General features: G+C 37.6%; 2 protein-coding genes across 4 annotated transcripts; one reads left to right on the top strand and one right to left on the bottom strand.

Moving 5' to 3' along the window:
* The first annotated feature begins 4,414 nt into the window (after positions 1 to 4,414).
* On the top strand, positions 4,415 to 7,769 carry il7r (interleukin 7 receptor). Its single transcript, XM_056262994.1, has 8 exons — positions 4,415 to 4,644; positions 5,191 to 5,302; positions 5,474 to 5,622; positions 5,836 to 5,978; positions 6,086 to 6,242; positions 6,551 to 6,647; positions 6,734 to 6,806; positions 6,910 to 7,769. The coding sequence occupies exons 1-8, from the start codon at positions 4,575 to 4,577 to the stop codon at positions 7,243 to 7,245; spliced, it is 1,137 nt and encodes a 378-aa protein (XP_056118969.1). The 5' UTR covers positions 4,415 to 4,574; the 3' UTR covers positions 7,246 to 7,769.
* A 311-nt stretch (positions 7,770 to 8,080) lies between these two features.
* Positions 8,081 to 14,027, bottom strand: capslb (calcyphosine-like b). 3 transcript variants are annotated; one of them, XM_056262991.1, is made up of 6 exons: positions 13,911 to 14,026; positions 13,348 to 13,500; positions 13,096 to 13,273; positions 12,803 to 13,012; positions 12,471 to 12,598; positions 8,081 to 8,515 (listed from the first exon to the last, which is right to left on the bottom strand). In XM_056262991.1, the coding sequence occupies exons 1-5, from the start codon at positions 14,024 to 14,026 to the stop codon at positions 12,494 to 12,496; spliced, it is 762 nt and encodes a 253-aa protein (XP_056118966.1). In that variant the 3' UTR covers positions 8,081 to 8,515; positions 12,471 to 12,493. The 3 variants fall into 3 exon arrangements, with proteins under 3 accessions (XP_056118966.1, XP_056118968.1, XP_056118967.1); XM_056262993.1 differs by having other exon boundaries at positions 13,348 to 13,495; positions 13,911 to 14,001; XM_056262992.1 differs by lacking the exon at positions 12,471 to 12,598 and having other exon boundaries at positions 13,911 to 14,027.
* Between the last annotated feature and the right edge of the window lie 967 nt (positions 14,028 to 14,994).

Raw genomic sequence — 14,994 nt, 5'->3', positions numbered from 1 at the left:
AACTATAATCAAAATATGACATTTATAATATATAAACGTAATGCATCGGGTCAGAGGTTACTTTTATGATGGATGGATGTGCTTTTTGAAGCTTCAAAAACTCAGGCTCTATTCAAATGCTATTACAAAGCTTGGAAGAGCCAGGATATTATTTAATATAACTCCAATTGTGTTCAGCTGTAAGAAGAAATTCATTTACACCTATAGGATGGCTTGAGGGTGAGTAAATTATGGGATCATTTTAATTTTTAGGTGAACTATTCCTTTATGTTGGGTATATCTGAGGGAAAAAAAATTTAGGGCGGGATTGATTTTGTCAATCTGAAATTGATTGGATAGTTGAGGGAGGGGAAGTTATTTTGATTAAAGATTACGAGGGCACATGAATAAAAATAATAATGATGTGCATGGATAAATAATTTATAATAAATTCTGCAATATTACATTTTGATTTCAGGATGACTTTAAGGTCTTGTGTATTGAACTGTCCAAAAGCGATATTGTGCAAACTTGTGCTTAATTTTAGGATGGCTCAAACGCTGTATGAACAGCATTTTATAATGTCCAAATATGTATTTAATATGCCAAATGCATACTTTTTAAGTGTCAGGATTATGAATTAAAAAGGAAGTCAATATTTTGTCTGTGTTGACCACTTTTGAATGTCTTTAAGATCCATTCGTTTAATCTTTTGATCTGTTTATCTCTTTTTCAGTCTCTCTCACTGCTTTTAACTTCCTCGATGGGGTCTTGTGAATGTGGCTGTGCGCTTTTTCCCAGACATATGAGCCTTGTGGTAACGGTTGTAGGATGGCAAGACACGACAGCTTGATCATTTGACTTGTCTGCTCAATCTGTTTGTGGTAATGTTTTCACAGGAAGTCATCACATTTTGACAATGCAAGCTCCTGATGGTATTTCGCATGGAAACAACTTTACATTTTTCAAAAAACAAATTTGGTGGATAAAACATCTTGCAAAAAAACAAACAAACAAAAAAACATGCAGTTGTTCAGCGCGTCATGTTTTATACAAAGATCTGCAGTAGTCAGTAAAAACTGTATCCATAAAATGACTTTCTCTTACAGAAAGCTTATCTCCTCCCTCTGTACCACCTGCTCGCGTCACAGTGTGTAGAAGCTTAAAGATCCCGACCTCAACCCAAAAGATGAGGGAGAAGAGTACAGAGACACATTAAAAAATAGCACCCTACGGTAAATAAGCCTTGAGCGTAGAATACAGACAACAACTGTATGCAGAGAAACCACCGAGGCTGTTGTTGTGAGATGTTTTTGTGCGATAGGGGCCTACAGCGATAGAGTGTGGTTTCAGAGGGGAGGGGGAGGGGGAGGGGGAAGGGGCTCTTACAATGCAACTCAAAGTGCTTGTCGCATCTCTGCGCACCACGTTATGCTGCTCCAATGATGCCCTTCAGCCACGTGGTGACTTAACAACCTCTCTGGTTATTGGCACCGACCAAAGGAAAAGATGTTGCACTGTTTCTGTGAAAAACACAAATGACTGAGCTAAAACACGCATGCTTTCTCCCCTTTCCCCACCTTGTTTTCTTGTGCTCACATGATTATCGCTGAGCTACGGCGCGTTAACCGCAGTAGTCGCCCACGGACGCATTCGAGAGTACTTAACACTAGCAACCCTGAAACCGTCCTCCCACTGATGCTGCACAATCCTACTCTGTGTGCCTCAAAATCTCTTCACAACACGGGACTTTTCTGTCTTTGCACAACTTCTTGCCATCTATCTAACTTCTGATTTACAGAGATAGTTGTCCAATGACTAAATGTCAGTAACATTAAGTTCAAAAGTTCAGTTTTGTTGTATGTTGGTTTCAAACACCTATAGTTAAATTAGAATGTTTCTATGTCAATTTAACCAAAAGTGACAATAAGTGCCCTTTGTATTATATCTTTCAGTGTTTGCACTGAAGTAGGCCTAAACTGGCGACAAATGACCTTTGTCATTGTTAAGACGAGCAGATCAGATTACCATGTTGATAACCCAAGAAAGCACAAGTTTTCTGCCAGATTCAAGACAGCATGCTGATTTCTTTTAGGATTATCAAGGTTGCCGCACCACATCCATTTATGCGGTTACTCGACGGGTCAAAAACCAAATTATCAGCTATGATCGGTTGTAAAGACCTTTCTCTGCTTATTGCCAGTGTTTGCCAGATAGAAACACATGTAGAGGCATACTGTGAAGATCTAGTATTGCTCATGCAGTACTGCGATTGTTGCACAGGTTTGCACATTTTTAAGCTTTGCAAGTCCTTGGATCAAATCTTTTTCTTTTTTTTTCTACATGGAAATTCTTAATGTATCACAACAAAATGAATCAATGTACTCTGTAGATACAGGAAATATGCAGATATACAGCTGAGTAACCACAATCTCTCCACAACAGTAACACTTATATAGACAACACTAGGAAAAGGATTAAATATTGTTGTGTATCCTCAAGAGTTTTAATTCATGTCATCAGTGAAATCATTCATTAGGTCATGCAAATGTCAGCAGCCTTCAAATTGTCATAATGTTTCTAAAATAAAGTACAGTCTACAGTAGTTTTATGGCATGATTCATTTAGATGACCTTTAATATTGAAAGTCTGTTTGATTTATTAGACATTAATCCAGTCTTGTCTGTGACTTGTTCACTTTGTTTACAGGACAGGTAGCAGCTCAGATTGATGATGTGCTGGCCTCATTTTTACATAAACAGGAAGTGGGTTGTAATAGGTTACCACTTGTTTTTGTTTTTCAGATTAAAGGTACATGCTGAGAGAGGACTTTTTCATTTGATATTTAGCTGCACTTCTTGCAAATAATCTGTAAGCAATGCCTGATAATTTAGCAAAACAGTCTTTGTTGATATATAGTATATATATATATATATTATTTTTATTAATTTTTTTATCTTGATATTTTTGTAAAGTTACTTCAAATATTTAAAATAATAATAATTATTATTATTATAAAAAACAATGACTTTTTCATTCATTAAACTAAATAAAATGTAATCCCTGATATCTGCTAAATAAATATTACAGTGTTTTGTTGCTGTTCCACTCTTCTCTTGCATGTCATTTTGTAACAAGGAAGTAAGCAGATATTTACTAGATCTCCTTTTTTCAGGCATCAAATTCATTCCAACTACAAAAATGTTTGCAACATAGTTTTGTTTCAGTCAAAACCACAACCTGCTTTGGTCTGCCATTGTCTGACCTAAATAAAGTGCTGACTGTTCTCCTGCAAGATCCAAAACTTAACTTCTACATAACAGCTGTGACGTATATTACAATGGTGTCAATAATTGTATCCTTTAAAACTCATCTTTGATCACAAAAATTACACATTTAAACGTTTTTTCCTTGAAAAAAACTCTTCATGCCTTAAAATACCTTGAATGTATGAATATGCAAATTAGCCCCGCCTCCACTCACTCACCAGCTTAGAGATCCACTCGTTGATGATCTCACGTTGTGTTTATGAGACTGTCTTTTTTCACTGCAGTTTTAAGGAGAACATGCTCAGCAATGGTGTTGCCTTATGAATTTGCACATGGTTTGTCCATATTAAGCATATTAAAAACACCACATATAAACAACATCGAAAGACTTCATCAATCCTTCTTCCAAAACGTGTTTTTGTTTTACCCTGATTTACTATGGTAAGCCTATGGTAAGTGTTTATATTTTAATCCTAGTGGGATGGTGGGAAATTACGTACATACCTCACTCATACCGCACACATGCCCGTGCAATAGGGAAAAGTTGCTCCAGCTACTTTGACACGTGTATGGTGTGGGAGGGAGTGGCATAGATAGGTTTGTAAATTGCCATATAGCTCTCTTAACAGAGTTCATCATGGCATTATTGTGAAGGGTCATTTTACTATGGTATGTTGTAGTGGAATTACGCTAGTCAGCTTGATATCCTTTCCATCGAAACAGGTTATATATCTCATAAGTTATATGAGTTGTAGGATAACCATATTCATCCACACAGTTATGCAGAGCCGAACCACAACCAAAAAATGCATGCATTTTTTTTTCCCCCGCTATAGGACCAGTTGATACAATTTTCAAATATCAATTTTAATGTCTTTGATATTTAAGTTACTTGAAACATTGGACATTTCTGTGACATTTTCTGTTTATTATTTTCAGAGCAGTTCCACTCCCAACACATGTAATGCTCTCTACATGTCTCTTTCAGTCACATGTGAGAGATATCCTGTTCTCCCACTCTCTCTCTCTCTCTCTCTCTCTCTCTCTCTCTCTCTCTCTCTCTCTCTCTCTCTCTCTCTCTCTCTCTCTCTCTCTCTCTCTCTCTCTCTCTCTCTCTCTCTCTCTCTCTCTCTCTCTCTCTCTCTCTCTCTCTCTCTCTCTCTCTCACTCACTCTCTGTCTCTCTACGACTCTGTCTCTCTCTCTTCCTCTCTCATCTGAAAGTACCACTGAGAGTCGAACTGTGAGCTGTCAGTTATCAGTAAATGTGTGTGAGTAATGAATACGTGTCTCTTGAGTGATCTATGTCTGTACTGCTGGATCAGAGATGGCGGGTGTTTTACGAATGCTGTTTGTTGTTTTCTGTCCTTTAATTCTGTCTGAGAGTGGAGATGATGGTAAGTGATTTGAGATTGTAAATAAGAAACTGAGAATGTATAAACTGAAAATTCTGAGATTATTATTACTTTCACTTTTTTTTTTATATGTTCTGATCATTTTTGGGTAAGTTACTCTAAAAAAAAGAAGTAATGAATTACTTGCTACTAGTTACCACTAATTATTACATTTTATCATTTGGTACAATTTTTATGTTAAAATCACTGTTAAATCTATTATTGTTTTATTTAGAATTCTTCTATAGTCTAAGTATTCTAAGTAATTAAATTACAGATAATTATAGTAATGCATTACACCCAACACTGGTTCTGAATGGGAGCGATTATTATAAGCGGTTTAGTCTTCAGTCAAATCACCGCCAAGTGCTCCAGCTTTATAACTGTAAATGTAGCTAGATTGTGTAGAGATTTATAATGATATGTCTTTGGGGGAAAATTCATATGTGAAACGTTTATTTAAGGTACCGGTAGTTTTCATTGAAGCACACTAACAAGGGTGGCTAGAAAAACGTTGGTTTATGTTTTTCTCCTCTCGATTCATTTTAGACTGGCCTGAGAAAGAAGTGACCTGCACATCCACTTTGACCTTCAAACAGAGTAACCTCACCTGTTCGCTAAATGATGAACCCAATGAGGAGGTCAAATTTGCGACACTCTGGTATTTCATTAGACATATTTACTATAAATGGGTGTGGAATATAGGTCAGAAACTGAATATTTAAAAAACGCTTTTTTTACTATAAAGTGTGTTTTAATGTAATGTGAATCAATGTTTGCTCTAAGCTCTGATGATGAACTAGAAATTACATGTTTTTCTTTTCCCGTTTAGCAAAGAAATGGAAATAAAAACTTGTACAAATGCTACTCCAGGACCACAAGACTTTACTTTTGAGAATTTGACGCTACTCATTAATTACAAGCTCAAAGTACACACAGGAGAAGGGGTTATTGTAAAAGACATCGAGCTGAGAAAAATTGGCAAGTCTGTCTGTCTGTCTGTCTGTCTGTCTGTCTGTCTGTCTATCTATCTATCTATCTATCTATCTATCTATCTATCTATCTATCTATCTATCTATCTATCTATCTATCTATCTATCTATCTATCTATCTATCTATCTATCTATCTATCTATCTATCTATCTATCTATCTATCTATCTATCTATCTATCTAATCTGTCTTTGTCCTTGCAGTCAAAATCCCAGCTCCTAGAATAAAGCTTGCCACTTACACGGAAGACACAGAGGAAGTTTCCATTTTGTTTGAACACAGCCATGAATATGTTACCAATCCTGACTTTCAAGTGGAAATCTGGGGGGACAAACTTGCAAACAAGGTGTTTTTCCCAACAATTTGTTTGTTCACTTGACCTTTCTTAAAAATTAAGATGGAATCATTTTGAGTTCATTTAACAAATAAACAACACCCTTTCTTTCTTTACAGCCCATCATGCAGTCTATTGAATATAAGAGCTTAAATATCCACAGGGACAGATTTGGTGGAGATGGTGTTTACTATACACGTGTTAGAGCAAAACCTATCAACTATTTTGACGGCGACTGGAGTGAGTGGAGTTCAACTGCCAATTTCACTATAAAAAGTGAGTGGATCATTGATTAAATGTCAGTTATATGAGAGGTTACATGTGAAATAGGCCAATAGGGTTATGAATGAATGCTGTATACTATTTTAAGTATGATAAACACCTAGGAGGACTTAATCTGAAGGAGCAAAGAACCCTTGTTGGGCTTTTTACGCACATTATTGGGTAGGCGTCTAGGCGAAGAATCAAATAGCTTTAATTGGGATTGAGAAAATGTGGAAAAACACATTTTAATTGTTATTCATCCTGTCTGATTAATTGTGATGATGTAAATTATGACACACGTTCTACATTTACTATCAAAGCAAACAGTACTTCACTATCATCACTTCACATCACCATCGGCTTCTCTGTCTTTCTGGTGCTCATCATCAGTTTGGGGGCCTTGCTATGGAGAACGCAGTGAGTGGTTTTTTTTATTTTATAAATGTATTTTATTGTTGTTTTTTAACTGTACCAAAGTATAAAAGACTGAAATTCTCACCCAGTATAAAAGACTACATCACACCAAACATCCCGCACCCGAAGGCAACTCTTGCACAAATGCACAGGGCAAGAGAGGTAATTCAGTTTGTGTGTATTATTGCTTCACTTGACGTTCTGCGAGATTAAACAACAAGAATGTCCCTCAATGTCCTCATGCAGAATGTTTTGAAATTTTCAGGGTCTTCCTTTCACTTTCAGTCCTGAGATATTCAGCGACGTCTTCATACACTGTGTGGATTACGTTGATGAAAAACCATCTGCTCTGGAGTTTGAGGACGGTCTGGATGAATGCTGCTATAGCCAAACCAGTTCCTTAAATACATCTTTGAGTGAAATGGACATGAATGATGAACGGCTTCCAAGAAAGCAGTCCCACCTGAAAATTAGATTATTAGATGAATCAGATTTGTCAAAAGGAAGAGAAAACAGTGTCCATCAGGGTGAAACGGCCCCTCAACGAGAATGCAAAGACGAAGCCTATGTCACTATGTCCAGCCTCTTCAAAACACAATGAACAATTCTAGTTTACTGGTTATTTTACAGACCCTTGGTAGAGGAAGTTATTCTGCGTACATGATAAAAGGTTAACTAACATTGTATGTGATGCATTTAAAAGCCGAGAAGCCTGTTATGTATAACGAGGCGCTTTTACACGTCACTAGACGTGTCCGGTTTGTAGCTCTGGGCTAACCATGTTTGTACATATCGTAGCAGTCATCCACAGGTTTCATTTTCAACCAAGCATCACGCACAGCTGTGGTCTCCATGGTGGTAGCCAATTCCTTCTGAATGTTTCAGAAACACAGGCATTAAGTGTGAATCATATAAATCCACATTTCTGAACTCATCACACATATACTCCGACCTCATGTAACTGCTGCTAGCCTCAGTGTTCTCTTTATCCATGGATATTTTCATCCGTATATACAGTATATACCTGAGCTGAGAGATTTTTATCCTCTGTTAACCTCACTTAAAAGTAATACATTCAGTTCAAAGGGCACTTTTTCACTGATCAGAGGATTTATTTATAATAATGAGAAGAAATATGTTCTGTGTATATAAAAAAAAGCATCTGCTCGTAATGCTAATTTTGTAATGCATTTTTCATTTTATATATATATATATATAAATATACAGTCTTAAACAGATGTGTAATAAAGGAATGTATAAAAATTATATGAAATATTCCATTGATATTTTACAAAGTTGCTAGATTTGTTCTATAAAGTTGTTCATTTTAGTTCTGATAGAAATTTTTAAAAGCACCATAACAAACCAACAGTCCACATAACCATAGAATATATTTTCACATTTCATGCAAATCATCTCAAGGAACTTTTATAATTAAACATTTATTAAATGAGACACTTTTTGTAAAATAGCATTTGCCAGAACATGCATAACTAAATCTGAAGACTCACAAGACTTCCATATATCACCATATACCACACTGGTTTTAGTTATGATGCAACAAGGTGTTTTACTCTAAAAAAACAAAACAATTAACTTACCAGTAACACAAGCTCACACATTTTACACATAATTCAAGCTTTTACAGTACTTCCATTATTTCATTTTCCAGATTTATTGTTAATATCCTACAAATTTGTGTCAGATTTATTAACCCTAACTTGCTTTGATTTCACAAGCATTATCAATTGGTTTACAAGTATAACCCTTCATAACTTCCATGCATTCTTCATCATTAAAATAAAATACACATCACTATCGATAGAAGCACTGACTCCACTGTAATAGTTCCAGAATTCATCTTTTGTCACCTGTAGATGGAAAAGAAGAAATAATGTGATTAAACAAACTGGTAGCCCTTACATAGACCCAAACTACACCCAGAAGGATAACCCCAACCTGGAAAGATAGCGAGAAATTTCGAAGTGAATTAATAACAGACTTAATTTGTATTTGAGTTTTTGAGTGTTTCTCACATGGGATCAAGCAGGTGCAAAGGCAGCTTTCATTAGCCAAATAAAGAGGATGCACACAATCACAAGACACAAAGTCTTGCAACAATACCACACCACCTGCATTTGTTAGATAGTGTGTGGCTGATTCTGGAACAAAACAATACATGCATTAGTGCAGCTGCTTGTCTGTAGTGAAACACACTCTGTGTGATTAGAAATTGGTTGATTTCTTTGATTACAAGAGGTAGATTCCCAAAACCCCAAAGTTAATAATTTTAAGACACCAAAGGTAAACTTGCCACCTTATTTTAGACTCGACCCTGTCAAAACTGTGCCTGTTGCTTTTAACCTCTGGTTCAATATATACAGTATATGTGGAGTGTGTAGCTTTTCATTTCTTAAAGGGATACTCCACCGTTTGTTCATATTAAACTATGTTATTCCCTTAACTAAGACGAGTTGATACATACCTCTCTCGTCTCAGTGCGTGCACTCAATAGCTCTGGCGCGCGAGACACTTTGATAGCACTTAACTTAGCCCAGTTCATTCATTAGGATCCAAGCAGAGAAGCAACCAAACACCTCCATGTTTTCCCTATTTAAATACAGTTACACGAGTAGTGTAACTCGACCAAGAATGGTGACACAAAATAAAACGTTGCGCTTTTCTAAGCGTGTAAAGTGGATAACTATAATGTATGCCGGAATACCACAGCAAGTGCTTGGGAGCACTTCGACTCGGCGCATATATATCTATGGACTCGGCGCAGTAATATCATCACTCCGGAGAGTGAGAGGGGGGAGAGGACTTTTCACGAGTGATGATATTACTGCGCAGAGTCGAAGTGCTCCCAAGCACTTGCTGTGGTATTCCGCCATACATTATAGTTATCCACTTTACACGCTTAGAAAAGCGCAACGTTTTATTTTTGTCACCATTCTTGGTCGAGTTACACTACTCGTGTAACTGTATTAGTTAACTGTTAATAGGGAAAACGTGGAGGTGTTTGGTCGCTTCTCTGCTTGGATCCTAATGAATGAACTGGGCTAAGTTAAGTGCTATCAAAGGCCCTGTCCCATTTCTCCCCCCTTAAAATTTCCACTTGTTTTGAGTGCCCTCGACAGTAAAGTCCCCTCAACGAGGGAAGTGGGGGTGAAGATCTTTCCCTATGAAATGGGACACCACTATATGCAAATTAGCATAGCAAACGTGCTCACCTACGTCACGTGCAGTGTCGACATGTCTACCAGTAGTAGCCTACTACTATTTTCATTCAGTCATTTTGCCATATTTTTGTGTATTTGATCATTTAGACGCACACGAAACCCAAAGTATGGCTTGCTTGTATAGTTGCAGTCGGTTTCCGAGTGCGCGCCGCTATGGGAACAGTGGCAACGTCTCTTGCGCGGATCATTGTGCTTTTAATGGCTCTTTTGAGATGACAGCTCGCTGTGAAGGGAAAGATGATGCGCTAGACGAACGAGGCTAGTTTTTAATAGTTTTACCTAATTTATCATCATTTTATAATCCTTGGAAGCCAAAATCGAAAATAAAATTAGATTAACTACCCAGATCAGATGTATATTTGATGGGCAGACTCTCTCGAAGCACTCGGCAGATATCATGAACATCGTCAGATAGCTTCGTGAAATATTTTGAAACATTAGTGTTCAAAACTCAACAGTCCATTGGATGTGCATCAAACTAACATATTCCAACATATTTCGAAGTGTTAACATGCTTATTTGCGAAAATATACTTAATTCAATTGTTCCTTCCCAGCGGTGTCCGCCATCTTGTTTGAAAAATTTGGCCGGCTCACTGAGTTCGCAAGGTATCCTGGGTAATTTCATCTCCCACTTCGTTTTAAGCCTGCATCGGACCTCACTATGTTTTGAGGGTTGATTTTAAAGGAGAACTCCGGTCAATTTTAACATTGAGCTCATTTTTTTGTACATTTGGAGTGCTGTCAGTACAGACAAAAACGACAAAAATCAGTGTTGCCTACACCGTGTTATCCTCTTTTTAAAATTCGCACCCTGTTGACTTCAATGGGGCAAGTTCTAAACCTGCTTTTAGCCTCTTAACATCCTTGATTTGTCATTACAAGTGCACAGCCATGTGAGTGGTGTTATTAAGAGTGACCACGGTCAATCTGACTGCAGTAGATGTGAAAGATATTAATAAAAATGATGTTTATTCAGCCAGCTCACATACCTGTATTTACTTCCTGGTTTCGTTCGAAGTCCACAGTAGTCGATTGTCGAGTTCGCGCGCGTGATCGTTAGTTATATTACTTACCAATGATCGCGCGCGCAGCGCGCGAACTCGACAATCGACTACTGTGGACTTCGAACGAAACCAGGAAGTAAATACAGGTATGTGAGCTGGCTGAATTAACATCATTTTTATTAATATCTTTCAGATCTACTGCAGTCAGATTGACCGTGGTCACTCTTAATAACACCATTTACATGGCTGTGCACTTGTAATGACACATTAAGGATGTTAAGAGGCTAAAAGCAGGTTTAGAACTTGCCCCATTGAAGTCAACAGGGTGCGAATTTTAAAAAGAGGATAACACGGTGTAGGCAACACCGATTTTTGTCGTTTTTGTCTGTACTGACAGCACTCCAAATGTACAAAAAAATGAGCTCAATGTTAAAATTGACCGGAGTTCTCCTTTAAGGGAAGAATAGCACTCCCCCTTGCTCCCTAAAGTTTTGGGACACCCTACCCCTACACGAGAACGCGCAAAAAACGAGGGTTAGGGCAAAAATCTAGGGGAAGGGGAGGTATTGAGACAGGCCCAAAGTGTCTCGTGCGCCAGAGCGTTTGAGTGCACACACTGAGACGAGAGAGGTATGTATCAACTCATCTTAGTTAAGGGAATAACATAGTTTAATATGAAAAAACGGTGGAGTATCCCTTTAAGCAATCATGTAGGAAGACACATCATGGCCATATTCCAGGATGACAAAGCCAAGATTTATGAGTCATACAAGATCTTGACCAACAAATTATGCACCTCTGGATGGAAATAACATCACAACATTTATTTCCATCAATAGGTGCATCAATTTTTGGTCAAGATCTTGTATTGACGATGCAAGAGTCAAGCACTCCACACATCCCAATGTCAGGGTTGTGTCACTTCTGTTTAGTCTATTTCGTGCTTTCATGTTGTCATGTTTTGTGTGAACATGAGCTTATGAGTTCTCATTGGCTGCGTGTTCATGTGGAGACGAGGAGGGATATTGAGAAGCACCCCTTGTGTTTTCAGTCCTGTGCTGGTTCGTCGTTGTATGTACACCGTGTGTTTCCCTGCTGTGAGTTCAAGTCCAAGTCCAAGTCCGTCTTGCTTTTCCCCTCGGGGTAGTTTTTGTTTGTATTTTGTTTTATTTTTTATTATTAATAAAGCCCGTTTTCCCTGCAATTGAGTCCTCGCTTCATCCCTCATCCACAACCCTGACACCCAAAGACTTTCAATGAATTTAAGGTCTGGAGTCAAAGGTGCCAATTCATGTGTGAAAATGATTCTTCATGCTCCCTCCCAGCCATTCTTTCACAATATGAGCCTGATGAATCTTGGCTTTGTCATCCTGGAATATGGCCATGGTGTGTCTTCCTACATGGTTGTTTAAGAAATGAAAAGCTACACACTCCATCAATTAGAGTTAGAATAACTATTGCTAAAAATGTATCAACGTCTCATACATCTCATATATATCCAGACTTTTGTCTGCAATGAACATGTTTGACAGGATCAAGACATGTTTTTGCTTAAGGTTGACCATCTTTGTTCTTTACCCTAAAATAGATGCCTCAGAAGTTTAGTCAAGCTTCCATGCATTTTTCATCATTACTATAAAGTAGATATCTGTGTCAATGGATGCGCTCACGCCGGAGTAGTAGTTCAAAAACTCCTCTTTTGTGACCTGATGTATGGAGACATATAGCATGATCAAATAAAACACTGCAGAAATGACTTCTTATGGTGCCACCGATTGAACTGGGTGGTGCTTAAAACAAAAGACAAAGCAATTTTATTCTAAAAGATTGGTCTGTTAAATATTAATACATTACTATGCTGGATACTGTACATTTTAGATGAGACAACTGTATTTTCAGCATCTTCATACCTTCCCATCCTTGTCATCCGGAGAGTCAAAACTGTCCAAGAATTTGCGGAATACTTGGTCTTCGGTCCACTCACCGTTTTGATATTTGGGGTGATGTTTGACATTGTATACACCTCTCAGATCCTCTATTGTAATCAAACCATCTCCGGTCTTATCCAACTTTTTGAATGCCTGTAACACCACCTCCTTTCTGGCGTTAGACATGGCTGGCTGCAATCACAAGAATGAAAATAATAAGCACAACTGCCATTGCACCGGTCAACTAAAAACACATCATCGTTCAATGCGTTTACCCTCAGAGACAAAAGAAACTCATCAAAGTCAATATATCCACTGCCGTCCCTGTCAAAGTGCTGGAAAAGTTTTATAGCGTCCTCTTTCTCGATGAGCACACCGTAGTCACTCAGGCCTTTCAGGAACTCCTTCATGTCCAGTGTGCGACTATTGTCATCATCCATGATCCTAAAAGTCCTGAGAACATCAAACTGTAGTCAGATATCTGCACTTCAGTCTATATGAAGAAACACACCTCGTGCACACTGTACCTGCCAAGTCCCTTGATGCCTGCAGACCCTCGTGCCAAACACTGCAGCCTTAGTCGTTCAATGGGGTCTGAGCAATCTGTCAGCTGCTTCTTGGCATTAATTGCCATCTCTCGGTCATGCCTTGATGTACCTGCCATCCTACACCTATCTGATCTGAAGGTGACAAACTGATTTTTAGGCTTACTTATGTGGGTGCACTCTTAAAAAAAATAAAGGTTCTTCTATCGCAGAGCTGACCCCGTTGGAACCTTTATTTATGAGTGTAGTTGATGCATAATGGACTGTGTGTGTGTGTAGTCCATATAAACTACAAATATTCCGTATAGTCTCTGAATATGACCTCATAAAAACTGCATACATTGTAATTATAATAATATACAATTCTATTATAATACAATAAATTCAGCTTTAGTAACGTTACAGTTTAGTCTATGAGTAACGTTAGGCTAATACTAACTGTATTCGCAGTAAGGAAACAACATGCTCTTAAAATATACTGTAATCCAGCAAACAGTACATCACGACTTTATTCATTCTTAATACTCTATTCACAGCATACTCACATAGAGAAGTGAAACAAAACGATGATTAATGTGCTAAACCACCTGGATTTCCGTAGCGCTGCTTTGGTCTTTCCTGTTTTAGCGTTCACCGTTTCCACGGAGACGAGTTCTTGCATTTGATTGGTCAGTCTTGCTACAGGTGTTTGTTTGACCTTTCGCTGTTGTTCAAGTTTAGTGGTTGCTGTTTAGGGTACAAAAACAACGCGAAACATAATTTTTAATCTGAAATAACAACGGGTATGACTACTCCAGATACCTCAAGCCAAAGTCTTGCTCGTCATAAAAAGGATTTCTGTGCAAGTACCTTCACGTTTAAAGACTCACGCAACAGATTTCGTTATATAAAAGTTAATTTGAAGACAAACATGAACTTTACAATATTGGGATAGAAGCAAATATGATGTAATCAATCATTTATTAATAACTGCAAGATTACCGGTACATGTATGTGTCCATTTGGAATGTTCCACAATTCACTTACACCAAATATACAAATCAACAGATTCCAGCACCAGATTCCAGTTCCAGCCTTCATCATCATACTACATGAGGACTGACCGATGACCATATCAAGATTACACCTCATTGGCAACATAATTAATATCTTCATAAATACACAGTAAATGTGAATACATTTTGCAGTAAACCAAAAGGTATGAATGAAAAAAACAAACAAAAAAAACAATGCCCTTCTTATTTATTTAAACCTAAAGGGCTACGTTTACTAAGAAAATGCATTAATCTGAGATTAAACCATGATGCTTAACATTTGTGGAGAGAATAGACAAATGTTTACAGTGAAATATAACACTAGTTAGAGCTGCTACTGCACTTCCTGTGAGAAACAAGATTAAGACTCCTCAGCATGTGCAGTAGAATATCATATCATGCAAAAATGTACATTTGATTTGCTTGATGACCGTATGCACAAGGAGAATTTCATGTATTTAAAAAAAATGTGATTCCCTCACATCTTGCTATGCATACACTCGTCTTTTTTATAAGCTTATGTTGCTAACCAGATTCCTTCAACATTTGTATACTGACAGTCTGTTTTCTATAAGAAAACTGCACTTGTGATAAA

This window comes from Rhinichthys klamathensis, unplaced genomic scaffold (genome assembly GCF_029890125.1).
Source record: "Rhinichthys klamathensis goyatoka isolate OS25496 unplaced genomic scaffold, OSU_Roscu_1.1 h1tg000197l_1, whole genome shotgun sequence".
Lineage (NCBI taxonomy): Eukaryota > Metazoa > Chordata > Actinopteri > Cypriniformes > Leuciscidae > Rhinichthys > Rhinichthys klamathensis.
Note: the sequence above shows the minus strand (reverse complement) of the source record. Positions and strands in the feature narration are given on the sequence as shown.